Raw genomic sequence first — 16,658 nt, 5'->3', positions numbered from 1 at the left:
TGATATGATATCCTACAAGCTGAGGGCGCTGCAGTTCAGTATTATTTTAACATGATGTATTACTTTCAAAATGATCCCAACGCAAGTCACACCTCCAGTTCTGAGTCAGAATTGGCTTCCTTTTCACGGTTTTCTTGTTTGAAACTATATGACCTCATGATGAATTAGTTCATGATAACCAACTATTTTTGTTCTGCAAACATGGATATGGTTGCATCGAGTTACCTACAAATTACTGATATACAACACGTGATATATCCCTTAACACAGCTTAAATGAAAAAGTAGCTTATACTATTAGTTATCAGTGTGTGACCCCTTTCATTTAACAGGAAAATTAGAAAAACAAATCCTCTCAGACACTAATGATATCAGTTAATGTGATTGATTACATTACAGCTTTGACTGTGAATATTTTGAAGATAAGGAACCAGTATGAAAAACTCAATCTAATTCATTCCTTGCTAATATTTAGCTATGTTGACCTTTGTCACACCATGGATTCAGCATACCTTAAACCTGACCTGAAAGGTCTTGCTGTGGTGGATTTTCTAATATTACAGCTACTATATAGCTCTTTACTGTCCTTCAGTGAGGTCTCCAATAGAGGGCAGTGGAGAACAGGGAGATGAGGATTACATTAAATTACATTCTTTAAACTCAATGTCTTCTTAGATTTTTATCTGTTTACTTGTTCCATTAAAAACTGCTAAACACTGGTGGAAAGTAAGTACATTTTCTCAGATTCTGTATTTAAGTATAATGTTGAGGTACTTTACTTGAATATATCCATTATATGGTACTTTACTCGACTTTTTACTCAACTTTTTTTTTATCTGACAGCTATAGTTACTAGTTACTTTTAAGATTAAGATTTACTTGTAAAACATACAATAATCTTATAAAGCACATGCATTGTTGACGATTACACCAGTCTAGTGGTTCACTACCTTTTTTGCTTGAGCTCTCTTACCTAAAAAAGCCATATATAGTTGGTATTCCTTGTCATGTTTCAGGCATCTATGAGGTGTTAGCAGACAAAAAAGTGATTTTATCTGTTAACGGTTTGAGGTCCAAAGAGGCAAAAGTATTCAGTGTTTTATAAAAAAGCAAAGATTAGAGAAAAGTCCAAAAATGAATACAAAGTTGTGTAGCAGGGCCCCTCAAATGTATGTTGTTATGTTGATATATTTTACCAACAATACTTCTGTACTTTTACTTAATATTCTGAGTGCATGACTTTACTTATAACTGGGTATTTTTACATTGTTGTATTGTTACTTTTACTTCAGTTAATGATCTGATATCTGCTTCCACCACTACTAGACAATTCAACATTTTAATAGGAATGGAAATTCCTGGCTGTAGAGTACGTGTATGAAGGTTATTTGTGTAATGAGCTGAACCTACCACCAGAGGGCAATCATTGCCTGGCTATAATATCTAGTTCTGCACAAGTAGGACCTGTAGGCAAAATTATGTAGCTAGAAATAAGAGACAGGAGCAGACATTTAGTACCTGCGTATCTGCAATATTTTCATGAACTGAATCCACAACCCGACAAAAACCCACACACCATGTGTCAGACTGTTTCTAAGGACAGTGTACAACAGACAACTACGACAGACACTGCCTAACTGTTCCCTTGTTTGTTACTTTCTCTTTCTTTGCATATTTTCCAGACATTCTTCTGTCTTGCTTTTTGAGAGTGAGAGAATGAGTCTACACACTGGGGTGCATTGTCCGGAGGCAGGGAGCACTCCAGTGGATGGTTTAATTGGAGTGCCGTCACTTAGTGAACAGATTAGGAAGGAGTTTAAGAGGCATCTTTCAACATTTGCCAGCACACACTATGAATAGAGCCTGTGTGTGTGTGTGTGTGTGTGTGTGTGTGTGTGTGTGTGTGTGTGTGTGTGTGTGTGTGTGTGTGTCTGTGTGTCTGTGTGAAAGTGGTGGTGAGGGGCTGTTAATGTTGCTGAAGAGACAAATCTATCCACACTTGCGTTCAACATTTAAATTTTAGCTGAGATTTATAGAGTCTGCACACTGACGCACTGGACTACTCTTTCTGGGCAGAACAGACAAGACACAGAAGGACGAGCAGACAACACCAGCTGTTTGCTTGTTGTTATTTATTATGATGTCATCACAGCCTCTTTATTGCACGTATCATAAACATGGAACTATTGGTTTTTTGCGATTGACCAGTTCCAAAGTTCAGCATGACCTCAGCTTCATTTCGCCGCAGAGATCCTGTCTTGTTTCAAAGTCTGGAGGCCAAGGACACATTTTGTTGTATAGCAGGGACTACAGCACAGAGACCTTTGTAGAGCACATGGCAGTTGGCAGAGGCCGAGTAGAGGAACAATATCGGTAGTGGATGGCTTGCTGTTTGAAAGAGATATTCACGAGTAAAGCCAATTAAGGAAGCCACAGAGAGTTAGTGGGTACATGAGATGATAAACTGAGTGTAGTGTTGTGATAAAGGTGATGTATTTCAAAGTGATGCATTTTCTTTACATCTGAGTCCCATTTTCATTTTCCCATAAGCTCTCCAGCTCCTTTATCTGCCTTCCCCTTATCCCTTTTCCAGCCTTCTCAAGGCTGCCTCGTTGGCATGTGCTGTGGTTGTCGCCCAGATCTGAGTGCTTCAGTTTAAGTGTGGGCTACAAATCTGTTGGGTCTGGCTTAGGTGGTCTTGGCTGAGACCGACTCAGCAGCAACTTTCACACATACAGCGGAGATGAGGCGTACACTGGTGGCCAGGGAAAAGGTTTGAGGGGTGAGGTGGATTAAGAGAGAGAGGGTCAGAGGAAGAGTGTGAGACTGTTGTCAGAGACTAGTCCCCGGACTAAATGAGAGGAGAATCAGGGTTAAGTGCTCTGTTTGTGTGGCCATTAAAAGCTGGGAGTAGAGTACTGGGCCTTGCTGTGCCAAATCTCATCAGTCACTGCCAATTTGAATCACAACCAGCACCCCGTTTTTCCTCTTTCTATTCCTCTTCTTTTGCCCTCTCCTCACCCCTCCTCCCACCCTCCTCACCATGCTGACAAATAAGACATTCCGGCAGCGGATGTGGTGGTGGTTGTCCATAGCAACCTGCCATGCGGGGTGTATCTTGTGGGAGCAGGACCACTGAGTGAATGGCTAAGCCTTCTGCTAACAAAGACTGTGAATCTCTGAGATGCTTTTGAGCTTCCATAGAAGCGCTGTGACTTCTGGGCTGTGGGAGTGCTTTACATAATCCAGCAGCAGCTCCCCTCTGCTCTGCCACATCGCTCTCTCCTCCTGCTCTCTGCACCTAACACACACACCCCAATGTAGGTCGGCTTGTCTTGGCGCATCCTCTAAAATTTTTTCAATCTATCATTCAGTTTGATAATCACAGGTTGCTGCTGAAGACCGGCTGTGCAAAGGTGTAGACCGGCCAAGAGATGAACGTTCAACAACTCTGCCTCCTATTATGTGAATTTTAACCTGAAGAAACTAGATTTAAAATGCTTGGATGCAAATAAGTGATTCGGATCACGTATTTTGTCAGAGATATAAAGTCATAACAGTCACACTTTATTTTAGACAGCATATTAGAGTATCTAACCATTTAAGATCAGTTGTTTAATAATTTACTACCCCTCTAAATGCAATAAATTCTTGGATGACAGGCCACCCTTTAAAATGTTATACGCTGTAATGCTAAATTAGTCCACTAATTTAGAATTTCTTATAAAAACTTTATTCATATATTTTTGTCATTTATTCCCCCACCTCATAACTGTCATATTTCCAACCACAAAGAGAGTTTGATGGGTATGTATGTTATGCATATGAGTTAATATCCTTTTGTTATTTGGGATCTGCCAGCAGCTGACATTGTGTGCTCTGCTTCCTCTCGTGAGCCTCTCTGGGACTGCCGAAGCCAGCTGCTCCACTGTGCCCTCTCAACGTCAACACATTTAACACAGACATGTAAACTGCACACTTCAATAAGTCGACGAGTCAATGACTTCATCTTAATAGTATAAGAGCTTCTCTTCCCCTTCCTTCTTTGATTGGAGCCGCTAAGCTGTAAAAACTGTAAAGTAAAATGTGATGGGTGTCTATCAGAAATGTCCATTTCATGTTTTTTTAATCACAGGCTGGAGAAAGAAAGGGGGTAGAGAAAGTCATTTTAACCTAAGGATTCCTCAGATTCACTGTTCCAACACTTCAGGTAAACAATCAATGGCACAAGGCTTGGAAAGGAATAAAACTAACTGGCATAATGTTGCCCTGAAACATGAACTCTAATACTATGATCACTTTTACATTTACCAAACAAGGATTTGCAGCTGGTAATGTAAAACCGATCTCTTACAACCTCTACCTGGAGCACTATCAAACATACATTAAGGCACATAGCCATATTCAAAACATCACCACAAACTGTATCTATGGGGCACAAAAAACATAACCTACCACTCCCCTGTAGTTGGAAAAATTCAGCATGTGTTCAGCAAAGCAGACAGTTTTCCTCCATTAGTGTTTGAGTCATTGGAGTACTAATTCATAATTACCGGGTAAGAAACTAATTTGTTTTTGTTGACAGAGCTATCGCAGCACTGTCTGTATTGACAGTTTTGAGGCAAAAAAATGCATTTGATGTACTATATATTTTTAGCCCGACTATTAGTTATTATTAGCAATCCATTACAACAGTTTTCTAAAGAAACAGCAGTTTTGAGAGTAAGCGTGAACATACTGTTACTTTGGTGAACACATGTCTGTTACTATGGCCATTTAGATAAAGGGATTCCATGAATAGAAATAGAAAAATGAACATTTGTATCAAAAACAAAACATATTTTTCCTGCAAAAACAGCCACAATGGGTTCTTTCTATAGATCTAGGATGCAAAGAAAATCTATCAAGTTGTGAATAGAGGAATTCTCAAACTGAAAATTATGTGCTGGCACAGTGTAACTGTAAGTTCGATGAGTTTGATGGATTTTTGTACATGTCTGTTCCAGCCATCTTATACTATCCAGTTTATCCATTTGTCCCCCTTCATTCTAGGGTTACAAGACTGTCAACATTGTGCTGTTTGAACCATCAGTAGTATAATTTACAAATGTACAGATACACAATAGAAATGCATACATAATTGGTTATTACAATGAGACCTACAAAAAAGCATGAGAATAAAAAGTCTGTGGGATATTGCAGGTGAGGCAAGCAGAGCCACAAATGTGCATCCAGACTGAGGGACACACACCCTCCTACCATGATTAAGCGCATGTCTATTTACACCGCATCATAACAAAGCTATCAAAAACAAAGGCTCCAAAAATTCCTCCTAAAAACTTTTTTTGTTCTTTTGTTTCTCTACTTACAACAATGTCGATTCCATGTATGTACATCCCTAGAAAATAATTTAATTATAGTTACACACTTTCTACATTTGTGAAACAATACAGTTCTAGTCCACAAGGAAAGTTGTTTGTTTGTGCGTGTATTTGTGTGTATGTGTACACATGTATATGTGTGTGTGGGAGTGTATACAGTGTGTGGATGAGGTGGGGAGCGATGGTTCAGGGGTGATAATGTTCATGGATTGGCTAACAGTCGCAGGGGAAGATTTAGAGACTGAACTGGATGTGGTCACAGAGAGGAAGTAGTGGAGTCGACAATTTCTCTCCCATTGCACACAGTTGGGACGTGGGTGGCACTGACAGAAGCTAGAAAAAGAGAGAAAGGACAATTTAATGACATACTTACAAACAAAGATCAAGCATTCTGAGACATTCAATTCTGAGACAATATCTTTATCAAGTTATGCGACTACATCTGAAGCTACAGTATAGAAATCTTATTCATATTCAATATCATGTTACAAAAAAGTTTCAAAAAATATTGAATAATCACAATGGTGATGAGATCTCGACGCAGTAGTCACATAGTCCGCCCCTTTGTGTTACAAGCATAATGTAGATTTAATCCAACAGAAATGAATAGCATAACTAGACCATATTTCACATTGAATTTGAGTTTCTGAGGGAAGGAAGTGGTACTAATGCCATCTAACAATACCAAAAAGCTATTCAATATTAAAAGTTCACCCAATGCTAGAGCTACAGTAAAATATAAATGGTGGTGTAAATGCAGACTTAATCCAGGGGTAATAAATATAGTATCACTGCCAATCTACAAGTAATTTGGAAAAACTTGCCTGGAACTGCAACCCTTTAATTATCTTTTTTATGAGACAATTAAGCACTGTGGCTTTGTATTTATTCTCAGGTGCAATGTGTGCTAAATATACAATTAACATATACAGTTACATTTGCTGTTGTCACAAAAAACTTGAAATATGTTTCAGGCATAAATTCCTGTCACTCTTAGGGGCATACTTCTTTCCTGGCATCTCATTGTACCACTCGACACTGCAGCTCAGTCAGCAGGATGCCATTCTTTGCAGTCTAACTAGCTCATGATTAAACCTGTCAATCATGCATTACTGTAAAGGTAACACAGTTAGAGTAACAGTGGTGCATAGTTGGAGACTTTCCTTGCTTAGGACATAGCATTAGAAGATTTTTCAGAATTGTTGTGTGTCTGTTCTGTAGGAACAAAATACAAAAAAATGCAGAAAACAAACACTATGATACTAAAAAAAGAATCTTGTATCGCCTATAGCAAAAGTGGAACACAGGGCTGTACGTTGTGCTGAATACTGAATGCTGAAAATGCCCATTTGATAGACGAATAATAAATAAATTTAAAAAACAAGAGAGTTCTGCTCTAAACCCTGTCTCTTTAAAAATGAGGTAACTGCATGTAACCTACCGTGAGATGCGTATGTGGTGGCAGCCCCACTGACACTAAAGCGATTGAGGTTAAGCCTGTGGCTGGTCACATTCTTTTGGGGCTGGAACATGATAATATGGACCTTGGGAGCAAACATACAGCCCAGGACCACAAAACCACTCAGGCTGACTGAGATACACATGGTAGTGGTCTGAACCTGCAGAGAAAAGAGGAAGAGACAGTAATTAGTAGCCAGACTTTGATGGATAAATCTTATGCTAATGTAGTATAAAGTAATTGCTGTTAAGAGCTAATTTGATGATAATAATCTGTAATAATGAACATTTTTCAAAGGCACTCTTCCAGTTTTACAAAGTGCTTAACATAATATAAAACAATAATAAATTAAAACCAATTCGATAAACAGTAGATAAATAAAGAGCATAAAAATGCCTTGAGTAATACCAATCACTATATGTACACAGAGCCAATGAGGCCTGTAGAATGAGAGTGTAACTCTTTATTGGCAGACTTTGTTACCTTGCAACAGTCCAGAGGATAACAATTACAGGATAGATCAATAAAAGACTTAATCAACAGAGACCACAGAGGCCAAACTTAACAGTATCTCAGCTTTAACGTCATTCTGTACGATTTATTGTGCAAAATCAATGCTAAATACAATTTTAGGTATAGGTCTCCAGAGGTGTATGCTGTATGTCCTTTTCCAGTACAGTGTGTAGCTGGGAAGCATTAGAGTTACAGGGTGGAATAATAGCAACTCCCAGTAAAACCACAGTAGCCTATTAGTAATCAACGCTTCAACATCTCCTCTGTGTATGTATATACTTATGTGTGTGTGAGTGGGTGGTTGTGCATGTTGGTGACGTAATGCCTCTACCTGACTAATCTTAAAGTCATATTACAAGGCAAAAGAAATGCTTATATCCAGAGAGAGAAGGGGGGGACAGAGAGAGAGAAGGGAGTAGAGGGGTGAGAAAGTGAGCTGTTCTTTTTTTTTTTCAGGGATCAAATGAACAGCCCTGGCATCAGCACTCCTCTCTTATGCCCTTTGATACAGTGCACTGTGTGTGTGTGTGTGTGTGTGTGTGTTTGTGGAAGTGTGTGCTTAAGGTGTGTGTGTTTGTGTATGCTTAAGATTTGTATGGATCAGGTGAACACTCACTCCCCTTTACTTTTAAATCTGGACATGTGTCAGCAGTTTGACAGAGCCTGGGTGTTTGTTATCCCAGTCCTGCAGAGCTGGGACATTTGGCAGCAGGATTGGAAATTGTTTAAGTTGTTTTGTGACTTCTGTGCATGTATTAATCACATTAATGGGACAAAAAACAGCTCATACATTTACAATATAGGGACTCTCCTTATTCTTTGAGGACATAAAACTAGTCCCCAGAAGCATTTTGGGGTTAAAAGAATAGTGCAACATTTTGGGAAACACGCTATCTTGCAGAGAGTTAGTCGAGAAGATTAATAACACTTGTAGGCATGTAGCAATTATGGTTAGGATCAGGGTTACTGAACAGGAAATTAATATATGTTAATGCAATGCCCTCATAAAAGACAGAGACAAGTATTTGTGTAAGTGTGTGTGGGTGTGTTTAAGGTACCCTGTAGTCACTGGATGTAACATAGAAAATTGGAAGAAATGCCAGCCAAATTATACAGGTGGTGTACATGGTGAATCCAATAAACTTGGCCTCGTTGAAGTTCTCAGGGCACTTCCTGGTTTTGAAGGCATACCTAGAGGGAGAGAATCATATTTCAGACACCATCTGGAGCAAAAAAACTGATACCTACCCTACTAAAATGTTTGTTGCTATGCATGAAAACTAAACTTCTGAAACTGAAAGAAAGTAATAGATTTTAAAAGTCCAGCACAATTGTTGCACATAGGACTTTGTAGTTTCACACTTACACAGTACACAGGATGACCAGGAGCACGTCATATCCCAGTGAGAGCAGCATGCTGGAGTCGCGTACATTACACTTGAGGATGACAGTCTGTCGTCGCTCTGGCAACGTGAAGCGCCGTGTCCCAGGAACTTCCAGCAGCAGCCACACTGACACCATCACTAACTGGACAGAGATGAAACTCAGACAGATGAACACCTGAAAAAGAAGGGAGGAAAGGTAGGTAAGGTTATCAAGAGTCACTGTCTGTCCATCTATCTCACTAATGTAGATGGATGGGCAGGATGCTGCAATCACTCACCTGAGAAGATGGGCTAATGAAGCGTGGCCTTGCTACACCCGCTCCGTCTTTCACGCCACTGAAAATCCTGGCGATTCTGTTGGTTTTGGTAAGGAGGGCGGAGTAGCAGACAGCGAATGACGTGCCTAGGCCGAGGCGCCGCAGGGCACAGATGGCAGGAGAGGGTTTGGCCAAGAAGAGGAAAGTCATGGCGTAGGACATGAAGACTCCCGAGAGGAGAATATAACATAGCTCTCTTCCTGAAGCTTTCACCAGTGGTGTGTGGTTGTGTCTGATAAACACCCAAAACACCAGACCAGTGCACATGAACCTGTGGATGGGGGAGGAGGTTATGCAGCCAAACAGACAAGTAGTTTAATGTAGTCACTAAAACTGCATTTTACAGTTGATAAACCACATACATTTACATTTACAGACATTTAAAGGACCAGTGCCTAGGATTCAATGAAATTCTAGCGGTAAGGTTGCAGATTGCAACCATTTGAATACAGCTCAGCCTTCAAAGCGTGTAGGAGAAACTACAGTGGCCGCGAAACTCTCAGAAAAAGCAAAAACCCTATCTAGTGTTTGGTTTGTTTGTTAAACATGGCGGACTCTGTACAAGATAATACAGCTCAATCTAAGATAACAAAAACACTATGAAAACATACCTATGAATATTATATAAAGTTCATGTTCTTCTATATTCCATTTCTACCAATAGATCCTCATAAATGTTACACACTGGACTGTGTCAATTCCTTTCTCCAATCCAAACATCCATACGAACACCAACACATACACTTACACCTCTCAGGACCTGTCAGAAACTGACATCATGTTGACAGCCCTTTATCACTCACCCTACACAGGCGATGGTAATTGGTCCAATGGCCCAAGCATCTTCCCACATAATGTAGTCCTCAGGAAGGTCGTAACAGGATGTCAGGTCATCAGTGGGCCACTGGCCAGGAGCACAGGGGGAGCAGGTGAACTCATCAGCCAGGTATTCATGAGGCTCGCAGGCTGTGCAGATCCAGCAGCAGTACTCACCTGGGAGACAGGAATATGAAAGGTGTGACAGTCTGAGATTTTTCAAAAGGCATTGCTGCTCGGTATGGTATGTTGCTATGACAAAAAAGAACATTGTCTCCTACCTGCCTGCATTTTCTTCATCTCATTGCGTTCACAGGGGTCGCTGCACTGCGAGGTGGGCACCACTTCTCTGGGCCAGTGAATCAGATCGCTGCTCAGACTCAGGCTCTCTGCCCATTCACCTACTGGCACGTAACCGTAACGATCGGCAAAGCGCTGGTAGCTGAAGATGTTGTATCGGCCCATGCCGTCCCCCTGGGAATCAAACTTCACTACTGTCTCACTGCCTGGAGGAGCAAAAGGGGCTGGCAGGGGTGAGAGGAGACAAAGAGTGGAAAAGAAAGTGATAAGAGGAATGGAAAAAGGAGATTAGAGCTAAACAATCGCAAACAATCATCCCATTGATGTCTCATTGATGCCTCTTAAAAGCAGCAGCGAGGACAGAGACAATAAGCCATGGTCAGTTAAGCCATAGGAGTCCAGAGCAGACAGTGAAGGGCATTACAATAGTGTTTTCATTATTTTTTCAGTATTTGCTAAGAGGCTATAAATGCCTGGTACGCTTGGTGATGTCGATGTGTATCAATGGCCTCCCATCCTTCCCTAAGGTCACATAGGGACAAAAACACTGCTCTAAATTTCCGATCTGACAAAGATTATTACCAAATGCTTCATTAACATACAGCCCATAAAGTCATATAGGCATGAAGGCAGAGGACCGAATCCCTGGGCAGTGCTATAGCTACCCACACATTGATGGAATTTGCCTCTGGGTCTCTCATGTGAGGGAGGTACACTGCTGAAACTGCCAAATTGGTTTGTATACAAGTTGTTATGAAAGGATTACCATCTACCCTGAGGATGTGGGAACAGAAGACATTGTAAAATTGGCAGGATGCTGAAAGCATTAAAAACAACCCAAGGAAAAAAGCGGCTATGGACTGGATAAAAAGTAACTTCTTGCAGGCAGTGTTGGACCTGACATTGCTGACACTTGGTCGTTTTGACACAGACAAAGTGTATGTCACTCCTACAGTGCCACTTCTGTCCTTACAGCGGAGCAATCAACTCTGTGCTGCTGACACTGTACAGGGCTGAGTGTTATGCGATGCAGCCTCCCCTGTCAAATGATGATGTGGCTAGGGATAGTATAGCGTATGCTGGGTTTATAAATCATAACTTTTCAACATATAACAAGGCTCTCTGTCCTGAGTTCATCATGATACTGTGCAGCCTTCTTCATATCTCGGTGTCATTGGGTAACTGCAGAAGTCCTGGGCCAAATTCTTTCTCCAAATGTACAGCTTGTGATCAGTGGAATGAATCAAAACACAGTTTGTGAATAAGCTGTTAGGCTCAAAAGTGTGTATGTTTGTGAGAGGATGTGTGCACACACGCCTGTGGAAGCTCCATTAGGTTTTACTTTACAGCATGATGGTTAAGGTATTGCTCTGAGCGCTGTGGGAGGCTGTGCTGACAGAACCAAAGCTCTGACCCTGCTGTTAGTGGTGTGTGTGTGCATGTGTGTGAATGTGTGCGTATGCACTTGCAACACTGACAAGGGCTAAAGCTGTGCTATTGTTGTGAAAGCTCAGTGTGTTCAGAGAAGAATGGCGTGTCAGATGGCAGCAGAGGGGGTTAGGTTTATGAAATCCATAAATCACAGAGACAGCACAATCCTCTATCTTTCTCCTCTCTCTCTCTGTCACAGGAAATTTTAAATGTCAAGTCTTCTTTGGATTTTGAGGCTAAATGTTTAGGTGACAGCTAAATGAAAATGATTTCAATAAGAAGGTGCTGATAATATCTTCAGACGAAGAAGAGTTATGAATCCATTATACTGCAAGTTGGCAGATAATAAAGTCTGCTAATAACACTGAGCAATAAGACAAGCCAGGCCTCCTGCTCTTAGACACCCATACACACTCACAGAAACACTTTGCCACTAGCTAATTATCATAACTGCACCTTATTAGGACGGTAGATGTGTACTGAAGCCTAATTAGCTGCATGTGGTAATTACGTGTAATACAGACTAAAGAGATAACGGCATTAGCCTACAGACCCATTTGAGGGCGCTGTATTGTCCTTGACTTCCCTCTAACAGATCACATTCAGAGAGCAATAGACTCAGAGGACTGGTGATTCCCCCTATAACCAACACCAGCGACCTTGCTGACGTGACAGAGCGGCTTATCAGGAAAGTGTATGAGGGTGCAAGTTAGAGCTGGCGAAGGCCACCAAGGCTTCTCTGGTGACTGCAGAGAGCTGAGACAGGCCGCTCAGGTCCTTGACTGACGCTCTCTCCTCTCAATACAGTTGTGGGCTGAATTTAAAGGTATGGTGAGTTGCAGTGGCTGTAACATCAGCATGCTAACATGCTTGCAGTAACATGCTGATGTTTAGCAGGTATAATGTTCACCATCGTAGTTTAGCATGGTAAAAATGACGGCACAAATGTCTGTACCAACTTTAATGGCAATTCATTGAATAGTTGGACTAAGATGAAACATCAGGAGACCACCAATGTTTAGCCTCTGTGATCCATGAACCTCTGCACAAAATTTCATGATAATCTATCCAATATGTGTTGAGATATTTCAGTCTGGACCTAACTGGACTGACTGAAATATCCTATAAATTCCATCATTTGAAGAATTGAATGTGGTGACTGCTTCCCAACAGCAGCTTATGGGCTATCCTGTGGTGTCTGAACACATGGTATAATGCATCTAAAGCCCTAAAACAGAGATGATTGATGAGTCTGTATGACATCATCCATACAACACTTCCCACTGGCGCAGTCTAGTCCAGCTGAGACCTACAGCAGCCTCAGCCCTCAGCAATACTTGTAGCCGCCAGCATCCAAAGGTCCATGTCTTCTCAGAGACGTTCTCCAACTGTGAATGTACTGCTGTTTATCTGAGAGGATTTATTGTCATCCAAAATCTGCTTTTATTTTTTTGTGAATGCAGTTAATCAAACAGCTGGGGCCCCAGAATATAAAACAAATAACAGTATAAAAAAAGCAAATAAAGTTAGGTGAGACAAACTGCTGTTAACAAAGCCTAACCAGATCCTTAATTTTTGTCAGATACTTTAGCATTCCCGCTAACTTGAGAAACACCTTATTATTCTAGCTTAATTAGAAGCATGGTGAAAACAGGCTTTTCATTCAGAAGCTGTGAAATTAATTATGTTCTCGGCCATGTCGGGCTAAAGCGAAGCCCAAGGGGGATTCTGGGTATTAAAGGCAAGGAGAGAGAGAGGAGGCAAAGGGGCTTCGGAGGAATAAGTAGGAATAAGTAATCTAAAGTGGAGAGAGAGAGAGAGAGAGAGAGAGAGAGAGAGAGAGAGAGAGAGAGAGAGAGAGAGAGAGATACAGACTCATAGAGACAGGGCAAATGTTTTCTTTGTGTGAGTGTGTGACTAAAAATTTGAAAGCTGGCTGTTGATTAGTTGTTGGCAAGGGAATAGAGAATTGTATTTCCAAGCATCAATTCACCTGAATCCCTGATTTAATCGTGATTTAAGCTTGACAAAGTAAACTCTGCACATAGATACATGTACAAGTGCACATCTGTTCCAGGTAAAATAGAAAGATACAGTGGCTCTGCATGCTAATGGTGTGAACAACCTTTCTTGTCCCTCTTTTTCTTCCTTCAGAGGGTTGATGACCTTACACATCTGTGCCCCACAGAGACACACACATATGCACATCCCTGAGCATATACAGATATGGACACAGGGATGCACTCACATGTCACAAATGCACACAGAGACAGATCACATCAGCTATATTTGTTCTCCCTGCAGATTTGGTCCCCGGGGACAGAGGCGCTGCCTGGGCCATGGACCAACAGGCCACAGGGGAGGAGGACAAATAGGGTGGAGAGAAGGAAGTCTAGAACAAGGGAGGGAAATGTATAGGAGGAAAGGTGCAGCAGCAGCAGAGAGCTGAGGCTTGACAGAAAGAAAGGTGGTGAGATAGAGGAGACAAAAGAGAGAAATGGCCGTCCAAAAGCCGGGGGTGTCGGGAGGGAGGATGAGCCGAGAGACAAGATAAGGGCAAAGAAAGGAGGAAAGTGACAAGGGAGTAGAGGGAGTAGAATGTGAGAAAAAACGAGAGGAGATAGCAAAAGAGAAAAGCAAGAAACTGATGTGACGGCAGCAGAGATATAGGTGGATGGAGGAAAGCCTTTAGACGGAGGAATCAATAGAGAAAAGCTGATGGAGGGATGAGCAGAGTGAAGGAGTGGAGGAGCAGACCGGTGCAGAGAGGAGGTGGAGGCAGGAGAGCAACCTTGTGAAGTCTGAGTGGGATGTGCTGTTTTTGAATGTAGAGAGAGTAGGACACTCTCTGGGTGAGAAAGTGAGAGATATAGAGAGTGATGAAGAGTGAGAGAAAGAGAGACAGAAAGAGAGACAGACAGACAGACAAGCAGAGAGTGACAGAAACAGAGAGACGAGAGGAAGAGTGTGAAGAGAAAATGAGGGAAGAGAGGAGGTTGTTCTCTAGTATCTAAACGTTGCAGTAAGCTCTCTGCTCAATATGGCCCTGAAGGCACACCGCCTCTGCTAACACAGACGTATCACACACACACACACACACACACACACACACACACACACACACGCACCAACACACACACACACACACACACACACACAAAAGCGCAGAGAAGGGGGAATATCACATCTATCACCACTATTTGAACAGAAGACTGCGCGCATGTGTGTATATACTGATATGTTTGCTGCAGATCGGGGAGGTGGGTGGGTGGGAGTTGAATGATGGCTTTGAGAAGTGTGTGGGTTGGGGGTGTCTGCAATTTCATGCTGGTAAAAAAAACAAGCATTTCAAGCTGCCTCTTTGTAAAAAAGCTGACTGTTTTGCACGTGTTTGTGTATGTGTCTCTTGCACAAACGTGTGTTTTGTGTTCGGAAGAATGTAGCAAGGCCTAATAAAAATGCACAAATGTGCCCCTGTGTCTATTACTAGTTGGTAGGGAGCAGTTCCCATGATCTACCAGATCACTTCAACAATTGGCAATAGTGTCGGCTTCATTACCATAGCAACTAGCGAGATGAGACTAGATGAAGAGAACGGCGTGTGAAAACACTCTCCTAACCACACAACATACTGCCTCAGTGCACCACATACGCTGTCAGTAACACACAACACAAACATCTTTATCGTGTAAAGACACAGCTCGCTGTGTTATGAATGTGAAGTTAAGGAAGGGGGTAGCAATTCAGTATAGTGGGAAGCACGAACATATAAGAGATATATCAAACTTTGTGAGTGTATAATGAACATGCATGTGTATGTACGAGAAGGAGAAGGGAGAGAGATAGAGAGCGCTGAACAGTGTTGGTTTTCCGTCTGCTACAGTTCAGACTGAGAGCACTGCGGATGGTGATGCTGCAGTATTTATACCCCACATTCAACCTCAACTCACCTCAGCTCCTTTCCTTACGTACTGTAGATGGAAAAAATGTATATGTACAGCAGTGTGAGTGCGTCATTTGGGGCTAACCAACAAGTCAAAACAAACGCTGCTACAGTTCTCAGTTTAACTGTGCCGCCACCTTCAACATCCTCATTGTCCTATTAGCACTGATTCTTTGAAACCAATAGAGCTGTTTGCCTATGCTGTCACCGTCGTCACTGACACTGAGCTGTAAAGAACTCAAGATCCTTGTACATGCTGTTACTGTTTCCCTGCTGCAGAGTAAAGACATGTGCCTCATGGACATACATCAGTAGTGAAAAGAAAGGAGGGAGAGAGAGTGGGAGAGGAGAATGTAAAGAAGAAAGATGATCAGACATAGAGATGTAGGGAATTCACACCTCTTCTCCTATCCTCTCCAACTTACTCCACGGCATTTTTAAACTTTCTATGTGTAAATCTACATATCTCTTCTGTCCCTCTCTCTATGCTTCCAATAAGGGAGTGGTTATCATTTGTGCCAACTGGAGGCTGCAACTGCAATCGCCTTGACTATTTCCTCTCTCTCTCTCTCCTTCCCTCTCTATCTTACTCACACACTTCTTCTCCCTCTTTCCTTCTTTCTGTCTCCCTCCTCTCAGGCAGAAATGCTCCAAGTCCTTTGATTTGTAGCCGAAATGAAGATGGGGAATTTCAAAGAGAATCCTTGTCTTCTGCTGACGCACGCCGTCCCACTCCGGCATTGCCTCAGTGCTCCCTTGTTCCTTCCCTCCTTCCCTCCTTATCTCTTTTTCTGTCTTAGTGCCTTTTCTCTTACCCCAAACTCTAGTTTCTCACACTTTAGTCTGCCTGTCAGTCTTATCTGTAAGCTTCCTTCCCCCTCCCTCTGTAGGTGATGCCATTCTTTCGTCCTCCATCCATCCCTCCATGCTCTCTCCCCAGTGTCCTGTGGCAAAGCTGCCGTGTTAGTGTTGTTTGTCTGGCTGTTTTGATGTCTGCTCTTGGTCACGGTTGGTGGAGGAATAAGCACCTCTAAACCTGTGTCAGTCCCCGAGACACAGCAGTTTATTTATAACGCTTTCTTTGTACGCCATCTGTCAGTCAAGCCAATCCTCT

At 42.0% G+C, this 16,658-nt stretch overlaps 1 protein-coding gene across 5 annotated transcripts in view; it reads right to left on the bottom strand.

Annotated features, from left to right (window-relative positions):
- Window positions 1–2,114: 2,114 nt before the first annotated feature.
- Window positions 2,115–16,658, bottom strand: part of grm3 (glutamate receptor, metabotropic 3) — a 38,441-nt gene continuing 23,897 nt past the window's right edge. For all 5 annotated transcript variants that reach the window (XM_051382515.1, XM_051382513.1, XM_051382516.1 and 2 more), the window contains 7 exons: window positions 10,152–10,394; window positions 9,858–10,047; window positions 9,016–9,325; window positions 8,719–8,912; window positions 8,411–8,543; window positions 6,822–6,999; window positions 2,115–5,713 (listed from right to left, as the gene is read on the bottom strand). In XM_051382515.1, coding sequence (XP_051238475.1) covers window positions 5,637–5,713; window positions 6,822–6,999; window positions 8,411–8,543; window positions 8,719–8,912; window positions 9,016–9,325; window positions 9,858–10,047; window positions 10,152–10,394 — 1,325 coding nt within the window. In that variant the 3' untranslated portion in view covers window positions 2,115–5,636. The remainder of the gene's footprint in view (window positions 5,714–6,821; window positions 7,000–8,410; window positions 8,544–8,718; window positions 8,913–9,015; window positions 9,326–9,857; window positions 10,048–10,151; window positions 10,395–16,658) is intronic.

This window comes from Dicentrarchus labrax, unplaced genomic scaffold, assembly GCF_905237075.1.
Source record: "Dicentrarchus labrax unplaced genomic scaffold, dlabrax2021, whole genome shotgun sequence".
In the NCBI taxonomy this organism is placed as follows: Eukaryota; Metazoa; Chordata; class Actinopteri; family Moronidae; genus Dicentrarchus; species Dicentrarchus labrax.
This window is presented reverse-complemented; position numbering and strand designations above follow the sequence as displayed.